General features: G+C 38.2%; 1 protein-coding gene across 2 annotated transcripts in view; it reads right to left on the bottom strand.

Annotated features, from left to right (window-relative positions):
- The window catches only part of dpydb (dihydropyrimidine dehydrogenase b), a 134,759-nt gene extending 130,661 nt beyond the window's left edge, over positions 1-4,098 (bottom strand). For both annotated transcript variants that reach the window (XR_010891929.1, XM_067363026.1), the window contains exon 1: positions 3,982-4,098. Coding sequence is in view for 1 of the 2 variants with exons in the window: in XM_067363026.1 (XP_067219127.1) it covers positions 3,982-4,020 (39 nt within the window). In the remaining variant the exon portion in view is untranslated. The remainder of the gene's footprint in view (positions 1-3,981) is intronic.
- Between the last annotated feature and the right edge of the window lie 14,709 nt (positions 4,099-18,807).

Consider the following 18,807-nt stretch of genomic DNA (forward strand, 5'->3'; position numbering starts at 1 on the left):
CTAGTCCTGAGACTTCCAAAGAAGATATATGTACATGTTTTGCTATTTAGACCACTTCTATCATTATCAGGATGTAAAGAGAGTTTCAACCAGTATAACAAAAAATATTTATAAAACAAATTTCCTACCCTGCCTTTAAAGTCTTAAATGCCTCAGTCCTGTGTCTGGTTGCATAAACTGATTAGATTAGCCTTACAAGTTAGTCATTATAACTTATATTGGTCCGAAAAGAAGACTGGTTGGCTAGGTGCTGACTAGTTTTTAAGAGACTGGTCTTGGACCAGACTGAGAAAATCTATGTATTAATATTTATTATTTCAAACTAAGGGAAAGGTAACAGGGTGGAAAAAGTTCAAAATCCTTTGTTCCAGAGGAGAGGCCTGCCATGTCATCCAAATGGTCTGAACAGGGTGTTTGTGAACAGATTTCTTAATACCGTTCTCTAGTGCCTGGGATAATCATTGACTTAGGGTCATGAACCGCTTGAGTGATAACCAAAGCTGAAGGGTTGATGGCTCATCAACACCCTTTCAAACACTTAGTTTTTATGCATTAGCATAAAAATGTTAAATTTACAGACTAAATGTTTTTATTTTGCTGTTTTATTTTGCTGTCAGATAAAAAAAAAGGATTCTGCAAACCTTTCATATGGTGTACTATATATATATATATATATATATATATATATGCTTTTTAATTATTTGGAATCTAGAAATCTAAAAATATCTGACAGAGTGGTGTATCTCCCTTGTGCAACCACACCGCATGTGTTTTATTCAACGGATCAGAAAACTCACTGTTTGGATCATTTTTTAGATCAGCAAGAATAAAATAATTTGGTAACTTTGCTTTCTATTTATTACTTAAAGCATACTTTAAGTACTTCAATGTCAAAGCAAAAACTACTAGCCTAACTAATAAAGTTCAAACATTATTAAATACAAGCAGATAGGCTGCTGTCACTTTAAGACCGAATGCATGGATCCAACATAATGATACACATCTGATTTCTTTCTCAACTATTTACGTTCATTTAAGACATAACCAGCAGTGTTTACTAGAAAATTTTGATGGGTATTTTGTCATAATTTTGTCTGTATTTGTCCGTTCAAGCACAAGATGCGAAAGAGGAATCTGTGTTCACGCGCTATCGCCTCTCTTTGTGTGTGCGCATTTCAGGTGTGTGTGGCTGTGTGCCCATAGACAACAGCGTGCAAGTTCTTCTTGTGCTGAAATGGTTTAAAATCACTTGAATATGTAAATGGGCAAGACAAAACACGTGCAAATGATAAACTTTCACTCTATGATTTTTAAACTTTGCAATTAATCCGTGAATCACATGCTTGCTGAACCAAGGGGCCTGGTCTGTACAGATCACGAATCAACTACGATCCGTTTAACATCCTACTATGTAACCATTTATATAAGCACTTACATCAGTAGCATATTTCATGAGGTCAACGTCTCGGTAAGCACCGCATGTAATCGCAGACCATTACTGGATTATAAATATTCCCAAGTTTCCTCCAGAACTTGAGAAGGACTTCTTTTTATGGCACGGATAAAAGCTCCAGCAGGTACAGCATCTGACTTTGACATCCATGATATGGATGTCTGTCAGCTAATGGGGCTTTCATAACGTTCATATTGCAATTTTGGCTTTTAAGTCGACAATTTTCTATCACGGTACTTGACTTGTTATCAGGAAGTGGTCATTGTCGGGGTTCGGGGCCTTCCATAAAAAGCCGTAGCCCTTTGTGTAAGCGGCCACATTAATCTGGTTTTTAACGAACACTGATGGCCATCCCGGAGGATTTTTTAATGAATCCGTGAGCACACACAAAGGCACACGTTTAGCGCTCTTGGAAAAGCAGGATATTAAAATGAGACGTCTGACAGCACTGCCAAAATGAATGGCCAATTTAATTGCCCCACGGACAGCCATTATTATGACATTTAGTGAGGTATTTTCAGTGGCAGACAGGAGTCGTTTAGAGCACGTTTTAAGTGCACTCTGCACGCCAAGGTCACGTTGCCATAGTCATAACACTCATGAATAGAAATGCTAATGAGAGTCGTCAGTAACAGTTCTATTTTCTCTATGAAAGTCAATGCCCATATCTGCTCAACTTAAAAGAGAAAGCTTTATCTCACCTGAGCAGAGATGTCATCCGGCATGTGCTGTGCATACCAAGATGTTCTCTTAAGCTCACCGCTAACAGATAGGATCCATGTAAATCAGATGTGCTAATGCTAGATCAAACATGGCAAATGCTACGGACAGCTGGAACTAATATTGGAAATAAAGAGGGTGTGTCTCAATCAGCTCCCTATGGTTGAGTAGTCAGGGCACTGATCAGGGAGTCAGCCATTTTAAGGCCTGTCTCAATCGCATAATCCTTCCAGTGCACCGGAACGTACGCTCCCTGAAAAATACCACAATGCCCCACAAAAACCAAGGAGCATCGATGCTCCCTATGCTCGCTTACCGGAAATTACTTCACATATCTGAAGCGCGAAACTGTTTTTTTATTATATGCAAGCAGGTATTAAGCTAGTAAACAAAGGTAGTAAAAACATCTAGTTAATATTTATAATATTCGACTGAATATTGTAATGACATGTAACAGAATAATGTGTTTAAACAGAATAAAAAGAGGTCCTGCCTGTTGTTGATTAATACCAGCGGTGATGTTCTACAACGTTGTACATTGATGTTTTACATAGTTATGTCACCAGAAATTGAGTAACCATTGTCCCAGTGTGTAGTGAGCCAGGGTCCTTACCAGTGCCTGGATCTGTGTACACGATATACTGATTCACAAGCTCGAAGTTAGGGAGCTGATTGAAAAGCACCCAGAGACACTAGAGTTGAGGAAGTGTCTGTCGGGCCTAAATTAAAATACCCCACCATTTCAAAGGCATAAAATTAAAACATTCAATTATGTTTTGATTAAGTTAATTGATTTTAATTCAGGGACATGAAGTATTAAAAAAAAAAAAAAAAAAATGCAGTGCTGTTTTTCTAGACTAATTTGACCACTAAATTAGCAACCTGCTTGCTTAAGTGCACTTGATAGAAACAAAACACGATTTAACAGTCTTTATTTAAGAGTATAAAAAGGAAGGAATAAAAAGCTACTGACATGTCTGTACACTTGCTTTGGAAAACAAATCCTAGTTATATACAATGTAGGCCACCATGCACTGCTCACAAATCAAAGGGATTGTTGTCTCTAAAGTGCATTGCACATCAGAAGAAAATGTGTAACATACGTGGCTGTACACTTGTTTATCTGGAGGAAATGATTCTTAAATTGGAACTGTACATTTTCATTAAGCTACTAATTATGGCTTCATCAGTGTTGAACAGCTACTGTAATCTCAACTACTGAGAAAGTCCCTGTCCAAGGTCCTGAAATCTCTTCCTAGCAGTGCATAAGGCCAAGTAAAAAAAAAGAAGAAAAAAAAGAAAAGCCTATTCAGTTGACCCTTTTTTCATCTCCACCTTTTAATAAAAATTCAGTAAGATTTATAACTGTCCTTCAATTTTAAATACTGTAGACGAAAATCCTCATATGTAGCTTTTCCATGTAACTCAAAACTGCAAATTAAGAGCAGAAATTGAAAAATCATAATTTAAAATAATAATTCCATCAATACATTGCTGTGCAATAACCTCTTATTTATTTTTAGGCTGAAATTAGCCATGCTGAACAAGTAGGCTATAATAAAAGAGCATAAAAAGTGAAGATTTTATTTTATTAAAATCAATTTATTATTATTTATTGTTATTCTACCTCAGTGTGCCTGTATTTTGCACAACTGTGCAACTTTCGAAGTTTTGCCTCAGTCTCCCACACAAATCACCTTACCTGACTTCAAACCATGGACACGTGCCCAAAAATAGCAACAGATAAGTGTGCAAAAACGTCTTACCGAAATATACAAAGCTCAGTAACACTCTGCGTGTAGCTTTACCTCGATATCCGGTAATTCTTTGCTCAACATAGTAGCCATTATGTCCGGTCTGCAGTAAATGATCCGATCTCTCCTCCGTTAAGAGACGCGAGAGCTCTTGACACTAGTAGATCTAAGCACGCGCTCAGAACTTTAGTGAGCGCGCGTAAAACACGCGACTAGTCCATTATGACACCGCACACATCTCACATCAGCAGCAGCTGTGAACTTTTTGTTTTGACGCAGACATGATAAAGAGCTATTCTTAAACCAACACTGCTCACATCTAGTGTCTCTTTTCAACCCATTAATTGTTTTAATTGACACGAACACGCGAAATGTTCACAGTTCTGAGTGAAATGGTTTATTCCTTTACAGACGAAGTTTAGAGGGTCAAAGTTTACATTGAAGGTAAAGCTCGGCTGCACGTGCACACGGTGAAGATTTTATTACATTTTAAGCAATTTTATATTTTTATGTATACATAATTTTATATTATTATTTTATAGTAATTGTTAATTTAATGTGGATTATTTTGAAATTGTACATTATTTTATATTGTAAATATATCTGAAAATTGTCATAATTTGCAAGTTTATATCATTTTACTTCTTCGTGTGGCTTGGGTCAGATTATATATTTGAAAATACCTTATGGGGTCATAATACTGAAAGATGAATAACTCTAGGCATTGGGAAGTTTAATTCAGCCAGTCTCAGAGTGCAATGAGGAGTTAAATGTTTTGAGCCAGTATCACAGTAAGGGGAGTGGCTTATCCAATCTATGTCACTGGCCCCTCCCCCTCTTTCTTTCCTCAGTAAACCATGAGGTTCAAAGTCTGATGACTCCAAGTTACCATATCTCTAAGCTGTATTATGCAATATTAAAGTATAGTGCTCTCAATATGTTATAGTTAAGGCATTTTCTACATATATTTTAGCTTTAACAGCCATACATTTAAAAAAAAAAAAATGAAAACAGTTGGGATTAATCTATGATCCACCTCATGTTCATACATCACTTTTTTATTTAAATCAGTGTATTTAAATGTGTCTAAACAATATCAGAGTGCAGTAAATCATCACACAAAGCCATTTACAGATTTCTGCTTTATTATAAAATGTACATATTTCCAACAGATGTGTTTTTCATCATAATATTGTGCTGTAGTACATTCATTTATATGTGAGAGAATGAACATACAGAATGGCTTGTAATTCCCTTTAGCCTTAAGACAAGAAGCTTTGTTTTCCTGTTTTTATGGAGACACTTCTGCCATCACATTTAGAAATAGGTCACTTCACCTTCCGTTCACTAGTGTTTATTCCTCCTGCCTGCTTGCATCTCTCGTCTTTGCAGTCAGAGCGGGTTTCTCTCCAACCCAACACAGCAGGCCAAACGTGAGCAGGGCTTGATGTTCAAACACCTGCCGACTGCTGAGGAGCTTTATTTTTCAAATCTGCAACTCTGGAGCTGAGCTGAGCTTCTCAGTGGTGTGTGTGTGTGTGTGTATGTGTGTGTGGTGCATGTTTGCGCCTCAAGTGTTTTTTGGGTTTTTTTTGCAGCATCTATGTAGCCTTCAATGAAATGTTGTGCTTTATGGCAAGACAATTAGTTTTATCACTCATTATAATCATTCAACACAATGTTAGTCATTCTCTCAAGACAATTATTTTTACCACTCATTATAATCACAGTATCAGAACACAAACGCAGAGTTTAGTGCACTTTGAATGCAATTTTCAGTACGATATAAATAACACCACGTAAATAATCTTAAAAACAGAAATAACACCCCAAAAAGTATTTTCTATTTGCTCTTGTTTAGATTCATATTCGGCCTATATTTTTCAAATCTAATATTTATGTTCGGGACAGCAGCCTCCTCATGCTGAGAGCTGATAAGCCTGAGGCAACTTACTGATCAGAGGGATTGTGGATCCTCTAGAATCAGCAGGGGTCAGAATATCATTATAATCAAGCAGCTGTAGTAGTACAGCAGACCCAGTGTTGTAGCATCCACGCACGGACCAGAATCCAGCACAGCATTGTCATCATGCATACAGACAGACAGACTCTGGCAACAGATGACACACTTGGCTCCCGTGAATTTTTCCTCTCCTCCGTGTTGGTGAATCAGTGTTTGATTGATTCTCGTCATCCAGCGTTTGTGTGCTGAAAGAGAAATGATCTCAGTCCTTGGGCAGTAACAAACCTGACATCAGATAAGTGTCCTTTCATTTTCAAAGCGAAGGAAGGCGGCTTGATTAGTCATTTGTGAACGGAGCTGCTGTCAGTACACTGGGATATTTCACTGCCCTGCTGTAAAACAAAACAGCCGGCTGTATATTTAAAGGACTTTAAACGGTTTTGAAGAGGTTACATATACAGCAGGTTATCATACATTCTATATGCTTAACAAAAAGGGACTTCAGCTGTTACATAATCAAACTATAGATAAATAATAAGCAGTGGTCGACCGATATGAGTTGTTTGATTGGCAATGAAAACACAAAGAAAGACATTAAACATCAAACTACACACTTTCTTTAAAATATTTAGAATTATTATTTTATATTTAAAAAATTGGGTTTTTATTTTATTTTAAGGTGTCCGTGTTACATTGTAATTATACATTTAAGTACATTTGAGTAATAATAATTAAAGGTGTAGTAAGAAATTTCTGAGAAATTGTTGATATTTGAAATCACCAAAACAAACACGCCCCTACCCAAAAGGATCATACCCCTATCTTGATAGCTCCACCCTAAATTCACAAACACGCTATGCAACACAGGCACCTCCCCATCATGAGTGGACACGCCCCTAACTGTCGACTTGTTTTGATGCTCTGTCTGATTCATTTTCAAGGGCGTTTCTCAGAAATCACTTACTGCACCTTTAACTACATGTACTTACTATAGGGTTAGGGTTAGAATGAGGGTTTGGTTTAGGGTTAATTGCATGTTTTAAGAAATTAATACTTCTATTCGACATGAATAAACGTTTCAGTAAATACATAATATCACAAAATATTTGCATTTGAGATAAATTTTGTCCTTTTGAACAGAAAAAAATGTATCACGGTCCCCCCCCCCCAAAAAAAAAAAAAATAAATAAATAAATAAAAAATCACCACTGCAGTATATGATATGCAGTATATATAATCAATTAATTTCAACATTGATAATCATGGAAAATATAAAAAAAAAAAAAAAATTGAGCAACGAATCAGCATATTAGAATGATTTCTGAAGGATCATGTGACTGAAGACTGGAGTAATGATGCTGAAAATTCAGCTTTGCATCACAGGAATAAATTACATTTTAAAATATGATAAAATAGAAAAAAGCATTTTAAAATGCAATAATAAGCGAGTTCTTTCAAAACCATAAAAACACCCCCCTAAACTTTTGAATGGTAATTTATATAAAATAGCAAAATAATTTCAAAAAGTAATAACTTAAATAAAAAACTTAATAAAAAAAAAAAAACATTTTAAACATAAAGCGTCTTATTTGTCTCAATGTCTATTTATCCATTGACAAGACTGTCAGTAGATTTTGTAAGTGTTAAATGACAAAAAAAACAAAAACAAAAACAGCCAAGTATTATACAGATAATCTCAAAATGGCCAAATAGCAACCGATTAATCTGTCTATCAATAATAAGGTCTATCAATTATTATAACATCTACGCCATTTTTTCAGGGGTTCAAAAATACCTGTGATTTCTACAGCATCAATAGTTCCCTTTTATTTGCAAGCACAAGCACATTGCTTCATCATCAGAGTGGAGCTATCCTTAGTGACTGAGCTCTCTGTGTGTGCGTGTGCATATGGAATGCGGTTTAACACATCTCTGGTTTTAACTAACCTGCACACTTTCATGCATGCTTTGATCCGGTAGGCAACGGTTCAAAAGGGAACGACAAACAGCGTTGTGTGGCAGTCAGAGAGAGAGAGAAACACACCAAACGGTTTCCTGCGTTTAACAGGCTACCTCCTGTGACAGTGGCAGCGACAGGGAAGAAAAAAAAAAAAAAAAAAAACAGATCTTGGTTCACTTTCCCTTTTCCTTTCATTTTTTCTTGTTGGGCTCTGCAGAAAACCTCTGTAAATAATGTTTGTCACAAAAAAACATTTGAGGTTTCTGAAAAGAGTAACAAGAGGAAATGTCCTATTTGCTGCATGCATGGAAAATTACAGCTCTTTCATTGGTTTTCAGCCTGGACTTTTGTTGCCATGATTTTAGGAGATTCTTCCTTTTTCTTTTCTTTGCTCCACCTGCACACTCAACAGTTCCTGCATTCTTCACGGAGAAATTTGAGAATTTTTTATTATTATTTTCTTTGTTCTACATTTATGTCTTCCATGGATTAGGACAGAGCATTAACAAATGTCAAGCTTCGAATGTTTTCCTTCTCTGCCAACCACAGTAGGTCTTAGCATTCTGGATTGAAAATGCCTGCCGTCTGGCAACACTGCCTGTGTAGAACTTGGCAGACATCCAGAACAAAAAGAATATTGGAAACCATAACTATTTCTGATATGATGAAACAACAGAGAAATATACTGCAATATTGTTCCAGGAGGAACCACACAGCTTCCCAGTCATTCCAATTAATTGATACAGTAATTCATATAAATGACAGGTCTGTGAAAATTCAGATCGAATGAAGCGTCGAGGTTCGAAATGCATGACATTTTATATTAACATCCTATTCTCTGTTTTTTGGTAGAGCATTAAACATTTACAGTCTTTCATTTTCCCTTCAGTGTTCCACAGAGGTCTGAATTCAGCAGCACATCTTTGGTGGAGACATGAAAAAGAACATCATTTGAAAACACAGAGGCCTGAGAAGAGAGCGAGTTGCTCACCTCACAATTCATGGCTATGCAGAAACAATCACAAACCAGATTATATAGAACCGGTCAACATCTAATCTGAAATGTGTGGATTTTGCAAAAATCACAACGCAAATTCTTTTCATAAATAAAACAATTGAACCATTTAAAAGTCTCAATTCAGTAAAATTATTATTGTTTTTTAAACTAAATTTATCATGCTTAACAAGGCTGCATTTATTTGATCAAAAATACAGTAAAAACAGTACTATTGTGAAATATCATAGATGCATAGTTCAGACATGAAACTCTAACTGAGCACTGATTGGTTTTTCCAACAGCATGGCATCAGCCAATCAGAAGTACTTCCTAATCCACTTAACAATCTCGTACCCTAGCCTGCGATCGCCCTTCTGTGCGATTATGAAAGCTTCTGTTTGTCCCTCCTCCTCCCCAGCACCACCTGTAGAGATCTGCTATGGGGTTCAATTTTCTTGCAGCAGCCTGTCTTTTTGTTTGTTATTCGAACTAAGCTGAACAAATTCTTGTATTTGCTCAGCAGCAGCAGCGTAGCAGATCTCGTCCACCAAAATCAAGCTTATGTATATTCCCGCACCAGTCTCATTACAAAAAGTGTAAAATACGTTGCGTCGTGCATGTTTCTCAACAGTTTAAAAGTGAAATGTCAAGTAAGTGGTGTTAAAAAATGTGTTTAGTTTTTTTCCAGAACAGATGAACGTGAAAATGACAATAATTTATTATGTTGGAGTTTATACGTATCACCGCAGTTCTGAATCAAAATGTCCGGTGAGTGGCGCTAAAAGCATAATGCACCATCACGCTTAATAACGTACAACTACACTAAACCCTAAACCTACCCGATAGTTTTAACAAAAGCAAATGTGACATGAAAACGCAATCGTAACCGTGGCATTTTAGCTTTTTTATGAACTCTTGTCTTTGAGCTCTTTTACCGTGACTCGTCTTTCATGGTATTCATACCCGAGCTCTTCGCATCGCAAGTACAATTCTGTACCAGCTGAGCTACCGAGCAAGTTTAGTATGTCAGTAAAGCTGAACATCGAGCTGGGTAAGTGATGCAAACTCCAAAATATATTTGTTTACAAATCATGCACTATGGTAAAAAGAGTTTTTAGGTCATAACATGAAAACAATTCTTTATTAATCCATAATCTGGCCCTGTAATCATAATTGTGTGTGAAAACGATTAAAAGTGCTTGCTGTTTTACTGCCTCTAGTGTTCATTTCTGTTAGAAACTGCAGTGATATGTATGTATTGGTACATATTTTGCGTTTTGCAAAAATGTTGACACAGGTACGTTTTTCCAATGAGTCTGTGTTGGTATATTCAATGGCCCATGCCAATAAATGCTGGTTGAAATAATCCAACTCCAAATAATAACAACTCCGAGAGTTGTTATGACTGAAAATAATTAAAAGTAACTGTTTTTATATTTTTATATAATTTAAAAAGCAATTTATTCATGTGATATCAAAGCTGAATTTTTAGCATCATTACTCCAGTCTTCAGTGTCACATGATCCTTCAGAAATCATTTTAATATGCTGATTTGATGCTCAAGAAAATCGTTGTTGCTGCTTAATATTTTTGTAGAAACCATGATTTTTTCAACATTCTTTGATGAATAGAAAGTTCAAAAGAACAGCATTTATTTGAAACAGAAATTGGGATGTTTTATCTCTCTTACTACCTCACACAGTCTCCAGTAAAATTATCTTGTTTTTAATAATGTTTAGGTATTTCCATTGCAAAACCAGACAAAAATACAATTCTTTGCGGCATGTGAAATTGTCACCTAAAAAGGAGACCTGCTGAAAGCAAATACCGTTTTCCTAACTTAAGAGCCTGTGTTCAAACATACTATTTTTAACCAGTCGCATCTCCTTAAACATCAGAGGTTAGAAGCTACTATTTGTTGTCATCTCTGCTTTCCTCCATCTGACACTGATGGAACACTGCAGAGAAAAGCGTGATAACAGAGCAGGTTCAGGCTCACTAACCGTCAGCCATAAGGCAGATCCGGGCAGTGTCTGTTTGTCATCCGATGCGTCCAGACTTTGGCTGAGCCCTGAAATGCTTCTCACCATCACCTTATTTCTCCCAAGCAAGCAGAGCCTAAACTTCAGGCCTGGGCTCAGTTCTGTCAGACAGCATCGGGATTAAAGGTGCCGCGGCCAGCCGGGCTAGCAGAGGATTAGAGGCGACTTGAAGGGATGGTTTGCAAAGCGCAGACGAGAGGCGGTCAACTACACCTCTGATTCTGCTCAGGGCTGTTTTGACTGCCAGTCAAGGATTTGGGGCACTGAGAAAAAGCAAGGTGTTGGACAGCTTTGCCGGCAGCTCTAACTGGATTGGAAGGATCGGGTTGTGTCTGACCTTTGGGTTACTTTAACAAGAAAAGCGTCAGCCCTTGCAGTCCTCTCCACTTCATCCCCGTACTCACTGGAGGTCTTGCAGGTTTCCATCAGCAAGTGCGAGAGGAACAGCTTAAGTATATGTGACAAGGAGCAGCATGATACGTTCCACTTTAAAGTCTAAAAGTGCTATGTAATATCTGCTGCAACAGGAATATTAATTAACTGATGTGATGTGTAATATGGAGTTGCTTATTGGTTAAACGTCTGTGCTAGTAATCAAAAGGTTGTATGCTCAAATCTCACTGTTGGGCAAGCTAAAAAAAAAAAAAAAAAACCTAGCTAAATAACTATTTTACAAAAACATTTTCCACATGGAAATGATGTACATGGTACTTTTATTGTTTGTGTGTACTGATACTCTTGATTCTCTTTTTACAAGTTATTTTATTAATTAAGAAACCACTGCAAATTTACTCATTTAAAAGCTGATTCAGTGCGTTACTGAACTGAGCAAATGATTCAAACTGAATTGTGATATGATTTCGATGATTTTGCTAACCTGCTTAGCCAATTTATTGAAAGGAACCGGCTCAAAAGAATGATTAATTTATGAACATTGCTAGTTCTAATTCACGTTGGTGGATGATATCAAAGGTTTTTTTAACATAAGTACATTTCTCATTCAAGTATGTTACTTTAGTGGTACAAAAATGCGTATTTATCAATTTTCTTAAATAAAATAAGTACTTTTAAAGGAGTAGTAATTTAGTAGGATATCATATCTGTACTTGAACTTAAAGGATTAGTTCACTTCAGAATTAAAATTTCCTGATAATTTACTCACACCCATGTCATCCAAGATGCTTATGTCTTTCTTTCTTAGTCGAAAATAATTATGGTTATGGAAAACATTCCAGGATTATTCTCCATACAAGGGCTTTTCACACTTGAAATAGTTAACCCAGGGTCATTCTAAACCCCAAGGAAACGGAACCCTGGGTTATCATGCTTCATGTTTCACACTGCTCATAATTTACCCGGGGTTAACAATTAATCCTGGGTATTCATAAACTGAAGTTTCACATTGTAAATTCCTAAACCCTGAGTTAATGTTCTTTTTTGCATATTTGCGGTGTCATTGATTGGATAAACGCAGCACACAACCTTTTTACATAGCTCTAGCATTGCGCATCCTCGTATTGCCGACTGTACTATCGAGCTTATACTGAATGGACATTTCAGACTATAAAGGTAAGAATGAAACGGTCTCTTCTTCACTCAAATTGTCGTGTTTTTTGTCAGCATTTGACATTTTCCTCTCAAACGCTGATTTTACTGTTTATATACAATGCACAGTGTTTCTGTGACTGTCCAGAGCAGGCAAATATGAATACGCGATTGGTTGTCTGTTGCTAAGCGTCTAGCTGTAACATTCTAACACTGCATCATTTCACACTGTAGTTGTGCACCGCACAATGCAGGGTTAACACCACAAAAGTGAAGCTAACCCTGCTCCGGAGCAGGGTTTCATAAGAGGGTGCTAACCCTGCTTCTAAATTACAAGTGTGAAACGTTCCTTTACCCAGGGTTAAAAGCAGTGTTTAGAACGGCGATAACCCGGGGTTAAGCGCAGTGTGAAAAGCCCTATAGTGGACTTCAACGGCTACCAATGAGTGCAGCTTCAAAGACGTGAAATAAGGGTCTTGTCTAGCGAAATGATCGGTCATTTACAAAAAATAAAATAAAAATGCTATTCTTTTTAACCACAACTGCTCATCTTGCTCAACATGATTATGATTGCACCTTTTTCACCCTACTGCGGTACTTCCGCCTACGTCACGCGTGACCTTTCCAATGTGATTACGTAATGCGTGGCGCATTGCAGAGCTAGTGCAAGATGAGCATTCGTGGTTAAAAAGTATATCAATTAGTATTTTTTTTTTTTTTAGAAAATGACAGATTGTTTCGCTAGATAAGACCTTTATAGTGTATATAAGGGTCTATATTTGTAGAGCCCTTTGAAGCTGCATTTATACTGCAATTTGGACCTTCAAACCGTTGGTAGTCATTAAAGTCCTCTTTATGGAGAAAAAAATCCCTTTTCCTCAAAAACCATAATTTCTTTTCGACTGAAGAAAGAAAGACATCTTGAATGACATGGGGGTGAGTAAATGATCAGGAAATTTAAATTCTAAAGTGAACTTATCCTTTAAGGACATTTGTGTACTTTGTACCACTTTTTACCACCAATGAATCTGACAGGAAATGCATGATTTAGCAAGACAAACTACATGATTTCAAAACTAGCAATGATTTAAAAACTAGCAATGCTACCACCTAAAAGCCTTTACCACCTAAAATTAAACTAGAGGTGCGTCCCAATTCGCGTACTTATGCACTATTCTATGACGTTTTTAAGTATAAATAGTGCGAGTAGTGCATTCACACTGAAAATTCCAAAAAGAAAAAGTACACTTTAAATACCAGGATGATGCACTAAATTAACAGAAAAAACGAAGTGTGGAATGTTGAACACTTCATGCACTCAACCGTCGCAGCTTTAATTACGTAGTGGAGGGGGAGGTGGTATCAAACTCTGATGTTAAATGACAAAATAACCTTATACAATTCACGCACTACATGGATGAGTGCATAGTGCACAAGTACATAGTGTAAAAGTGCATAGTGTATAGTGCGTCATTTGGGACGCAACTTAAAACCTGTGCTAATTGTACTTTTACAGTACATTTGTTCATTTAGCAGAAGCTTTTAATTGAAACACGACTGTCCAAATCCTGCAACATATCACAGACCCCATGAAAAATCACCACTGCACCTTTGAGCGAAACACTTAACCCCTGGCTGCTCCAATGGGACTGCATTAAGCACACTGTACATCGCAGTGTAAAGAAATGTCAGCTAAATGACAAATTAGCTAAATCAACTAAGTCTTCCGAGCACAACCAGCAGGCCTAACCTGTTATATAGCACAGGGGAAAGAATATGAAGATGAGCAATTGGCAAACAGACAGTAAATATCTGTTAAACAACTGGATTGAGCAGGCAGGATTGAGATAGAGGCCAAAACAGAGGGCAGGGAGGCATTGCTGACCCAACGCATGCCAGATGGCTGTAGCAGCACAGACTCTCTCTGCAGGGTTCTGGCCAATCCTGTGAGAGTTAGATGTATCATGAAAACTGATCTACACACAAGCCAAGCCGTAGCGTTCTGTTCCACACCAATCTGTGAAACTTTCTTCACTGGCAGTCAGAGTGATAAAGCACAAGTGAGAAAGGAGCAAGGCGTGCACATCTGGACCCACAACAGCTGGCCAGGCCCCAGCCCGAAAATGTTTTGATAGCAACACACGTGCTTTTGTGGTTTTCAGGGCGATGGATCAGCTCAGGCACATGCTGCACGCTTAGCTCTTGATGTGAGCTTGAAGTGTGAAAGTTGATTAGCAGCGAATACAACAGTCGCTCGTCTTGCTGACAGAAACAGAGTTTGTCCTCCTTGAGAGGATTTAGGCAAGCTTTTATTTGATCTCAGAGTCAGCCGCGGCTCAACGAGCCATTTGTTTAACAGAGAGATGCACTGCTATGTGTGTCAATGTGTCAGCTCTAAGCACACAAAACTGGCAACTGTTGATCTGGAATTCCCGTCGGTGTCAATCTTTCCGAGGATGAAACAAAGCTGGCTGACTGAACTGCCTCTCCGAGTCGGTTTTATTTCACACTTTGACTTATCAGGCACAGAGTGCTCAAAATCTACCTCGGAAATAGCAGTTGATTCTGTCCGACTTCTCAATTGCAATTAGCCCTGACATGACACGGTTAAACCAGCTGCGACGATAGGACGCATGGCTATTTAATTAGCAAAGAAATGCGTGAACTTCCAAAGAGCGACTGTTGTGCTGTATTACGATCTCGCATCAGTTAAGCGAGGACCCGACAGATTGTTTCTCACGGAGAGCCCACGCTACATGCGAAATGCGTAGTGCTCGGTAAAAGAGCTGCAGCGGCGCAGATAATTGATTTGCTTATTTTGTTTTGTGCCGATAGGCCTCCATTTATTCCTCAGCGAAATTGTCGAAGGCAATTGGAGGGCAGATGGCACGCATACCGATCACCTCCGCGCGCTCTTAAACTCACAAAGCGAGCGTCCTACCCTGAACCGCACATATATCAATGCAGATGAAAATGCCCTGCTGGACTAATTATCACAGAATAATTAAAGATATGACCTGCATGGAGAGGGAAGAGAAGGGCTGCGGGAGGAAGGGGGGGTCTTGTCTGAAGGTGGTCCTGATGATGGAGTAAACAAAGGCTCTGCGTGCAGCCCCCAGGAGATGATTATGTATCAAAAGGTCAGAGCTTATACGAGAGCGAAGAGGGAGGGGGAAGGGAGAGCGAGTGAGGCGAAGACAGAGAGATGGCGAATGGGCGAAACACAATTTCGAGGCCCTTTCAGAGTATTCAAATGTTTTAAGTGCAGCCACTTGACCATGAGGCCTGCAATGGCCTCGTCGAGAGCTTTCAGTTGCCACAACACATTTGTTGCACTAATAGCCTTGAGCAAACAATCGTAAGACCCCCATTCAACTTCAGATGGTTTTACCTCTTTTGACCCTTTAACTAGGACTACGACTGATCTGTCGACCCCTCTGATAAGTAGCTAAAAGCCAAGGGTCTCCCAAAGAGAGGTTTGGGGACGGCACCGCCCAAGTTTTTAAGGTATCTCTGCCTTCAAAAGGGATAAAAACACAGAGCGCTCGCTCACCCCTGCTGAAAAATCCACCATTGCTGGTCACCAGCATAAGGTATGTTTTGCATTTTGGGTCCAGCATGGGATGCTAGTTGCTGTTCCCCAGCATGGGAAGCGGTGGTGCTGATGGACCAGCAGCTGTACAACCACTATACCAGCTCTTACTCAAAAACCAACATGGAATTCATTATGGTTTATGCTGGATTTTTCTTAGCAGCGACATGCACACATGAACAGCATTCTCGTATCATATGGGTGAGCTGATAGCGCAGCTTCAAGCTCAGCCAAGTATGCAGAGTCTTTGGAGTGTGGGCTAATGTCTGTTTAGTCTAGATCACGTTTGCCTACACAGAATTCTGGGTAGCATTTGGCATTCAAGTATCTGTCAGCTTATTTCTGACAATTGCTTTAAAACAAACCAGCATATTTCTGACAATTGCTTTAAAACAAACCAGCATTTGCCAACACAAGTATCAAGTGAGCAATACATCTTGTAAAAATATAGATAGTTTCTAAGATGCATTTTGATCAAACACTTGCATTTTAAAATGTTTTTTTTTTTTTTTTTTTTGTCCCCATAGCACAATCTTTTCTCCCCAAAACACTAGTAAAATGAAGTGATTGATGCAGTTTTGTCACTAAGGCTGTGTGTCACAAACACCCAAAAATAGATTAGTTTTTTTTTAAAGTGTCATTATAGTGAGACAGAGGGTACCTGGCTGTTGTTGATAGCTGCATAAGAGGGGAATGCATCATGATAAACGTCTCAAAGCTGAATAAAGTTCAAATGGATTTGAAATGCTTTCCTGCTGAAAAATACTACTAGCTCCATTAATGTGGCTGAGTACACAAGAGAAACAGAGAGCACACGAAAAAGTTGTTATTTAGTAAACTAGTGAAATTTCCATGGGTTATTTAGTGTTTTCCTTTTTGTTCCCCCCCTTTTTTTCCAAGGCTGAAATTAGCTCTGTGGGTGGGAGAGGTAATCATAAAGAGGAAAACACCTGCACGGATACAGGTGTATGAAAGCTATTAACACAGAGAGAGAAAACAGGGGGAAGGCAGAGTAAACTCACTCAAGCCATGACAAATTCATAACAATGTTCCGGGCTGTTTTATAGAGAGTTTATTTAGGGCTTCATATTGTCATTGGATACAACATTTGCCATGACTTAATGATAAAGGCACATTCAGTGCTGAGTAAAATCACTAAATAAATGCTAATTTTGTGTGAAATACAATTACACTGAAAAAAAAAAAATGTGGAATGTGCATCAGTAACAAAGAATGACATTACAATCATGACAATAATAAATTAAAGAATAATATAATATAATATACCTTGAGTATGGAAGTAGTTCATTCACATTTCAACACTATGATATGTATAATATTAGTAATACATCACTAGATTACATAATAATATAAGTAATATGTTTTGTTTCAGGGGCTTTCATACGCATTTCTAATACGCTTCTAGTTATTTTCACAAACTTCTTAGCTAATATGACTAGAGTAGCAGAGTAGCAGCCAATTTGCATTTTTGCCTCTATGTCTCCCAGGCCTTCGTACAGCAGAGAATGAAAGAAGCAAGCTATGCATTTAAAATCAAGTGTTTCTTAACAGTTCTGTAAATCAATTAAATAAAAACCCACACAATATGATTCATAAATAAAAAACAAGTATTTTTTCTGAGCAGAGAATATTTAAAATTGCCAGTCCTTTAGTTTAAAAACAAGCCATTAAAAATAGATTCCACATTCATTTTAAATGCATTCAGTTATCTTTAAGCTGTTTGGCTAAATATTATACAAACAACATATTCCTATGATAAGATCTGAGATATAGATATGACTGCTTTAAAAAACACTGACCGTCTTTATACACCATAGGCCTCATTGGCTTTCACCATGCAGCACAAGCTAACTCAGACATTTGAGCGCATCATTAAAAAGTAATTAGTGGTTTGGAAAGGAACATTATGCGTATGTGTGTCTTTATCTAGGAGGAAAAAAAATATTCAATCTGTTTTTGTCCTGAGAAAACAGTGCTACAATCAGAATGAACCAGCTGATGCTAGGAGCTCAGCAGACACAATCATGTAATCTGTTATGCTGCTTCTATTTAGCTGTGTTTTGCAATTAGACTTGAAGCCCCTCCCCTTTCATAGCAAAGCCTGTTTAGATTCCGTGGACATTTTGCCTCCCATCGCTGTCAGCTGAATGGCAAAAACTGTACGACTAATGCCATCTCAAAATCAATCTGTGTGAACACCCCATGCAGTCCGGGGCTCCCGCTGGTGCTCAGGACTAACAATAAAGAGCAGTAAATGCATTCCTATCAGCCAGGCAAGCAGGCATGTGTACTCTAAAACACTCCCCGAAGAGAGCAAAAATAAACGCCGTTCCCCATGAACCTCTCGTCGCACGCACACTCAGAGGAAAAAAACAAACAAGTTGTGTGAAATGCAAAACGCCGCTCGTTGGATAGCACATAAAGCGGCGATTTGCCAATGTAGGTGGAGACACTACACTGAGAGCAAGAGCTGTCTGTCTCCTGTTGCAGAAATCAAACAAACCACAGTGAAAATGATTAGCTGTCTAGTTGCTACATAAACGGCCACAGAAGGTTTTTGGGACCAGTGGAGGTTATCTCCCCGAAGACAGTCGACAATGACTCTCCTCAACTACGCGTATTCTTAAGCAATAACAACGAGAGCCGTATTATCCACCCAAGAATACCCGTCACCGAAGAGAGCCTTAGAAAAAGGGGGCTTCGCCTGACTTTCAGCCATTCACAGTGGCATAGGCCAAAGCAGAGTTTTCTCTCTAGGGG

The sequence above is a fragment of the Chanodichthys erythropterus genome, chromosome 16, assembly GCF_024489055.1.
Source record: "Chanodichthys erythropterus isolate Z2021 chromosome 16, ASM2448905v1, whole genome shotgun sequence".
NCBI lineage: Eukaryota > Metazoa > Chordata > Actinopteri > Cypriniformes > Xenocyprididae > Chanodichthys > Chanodichthys erythropterus.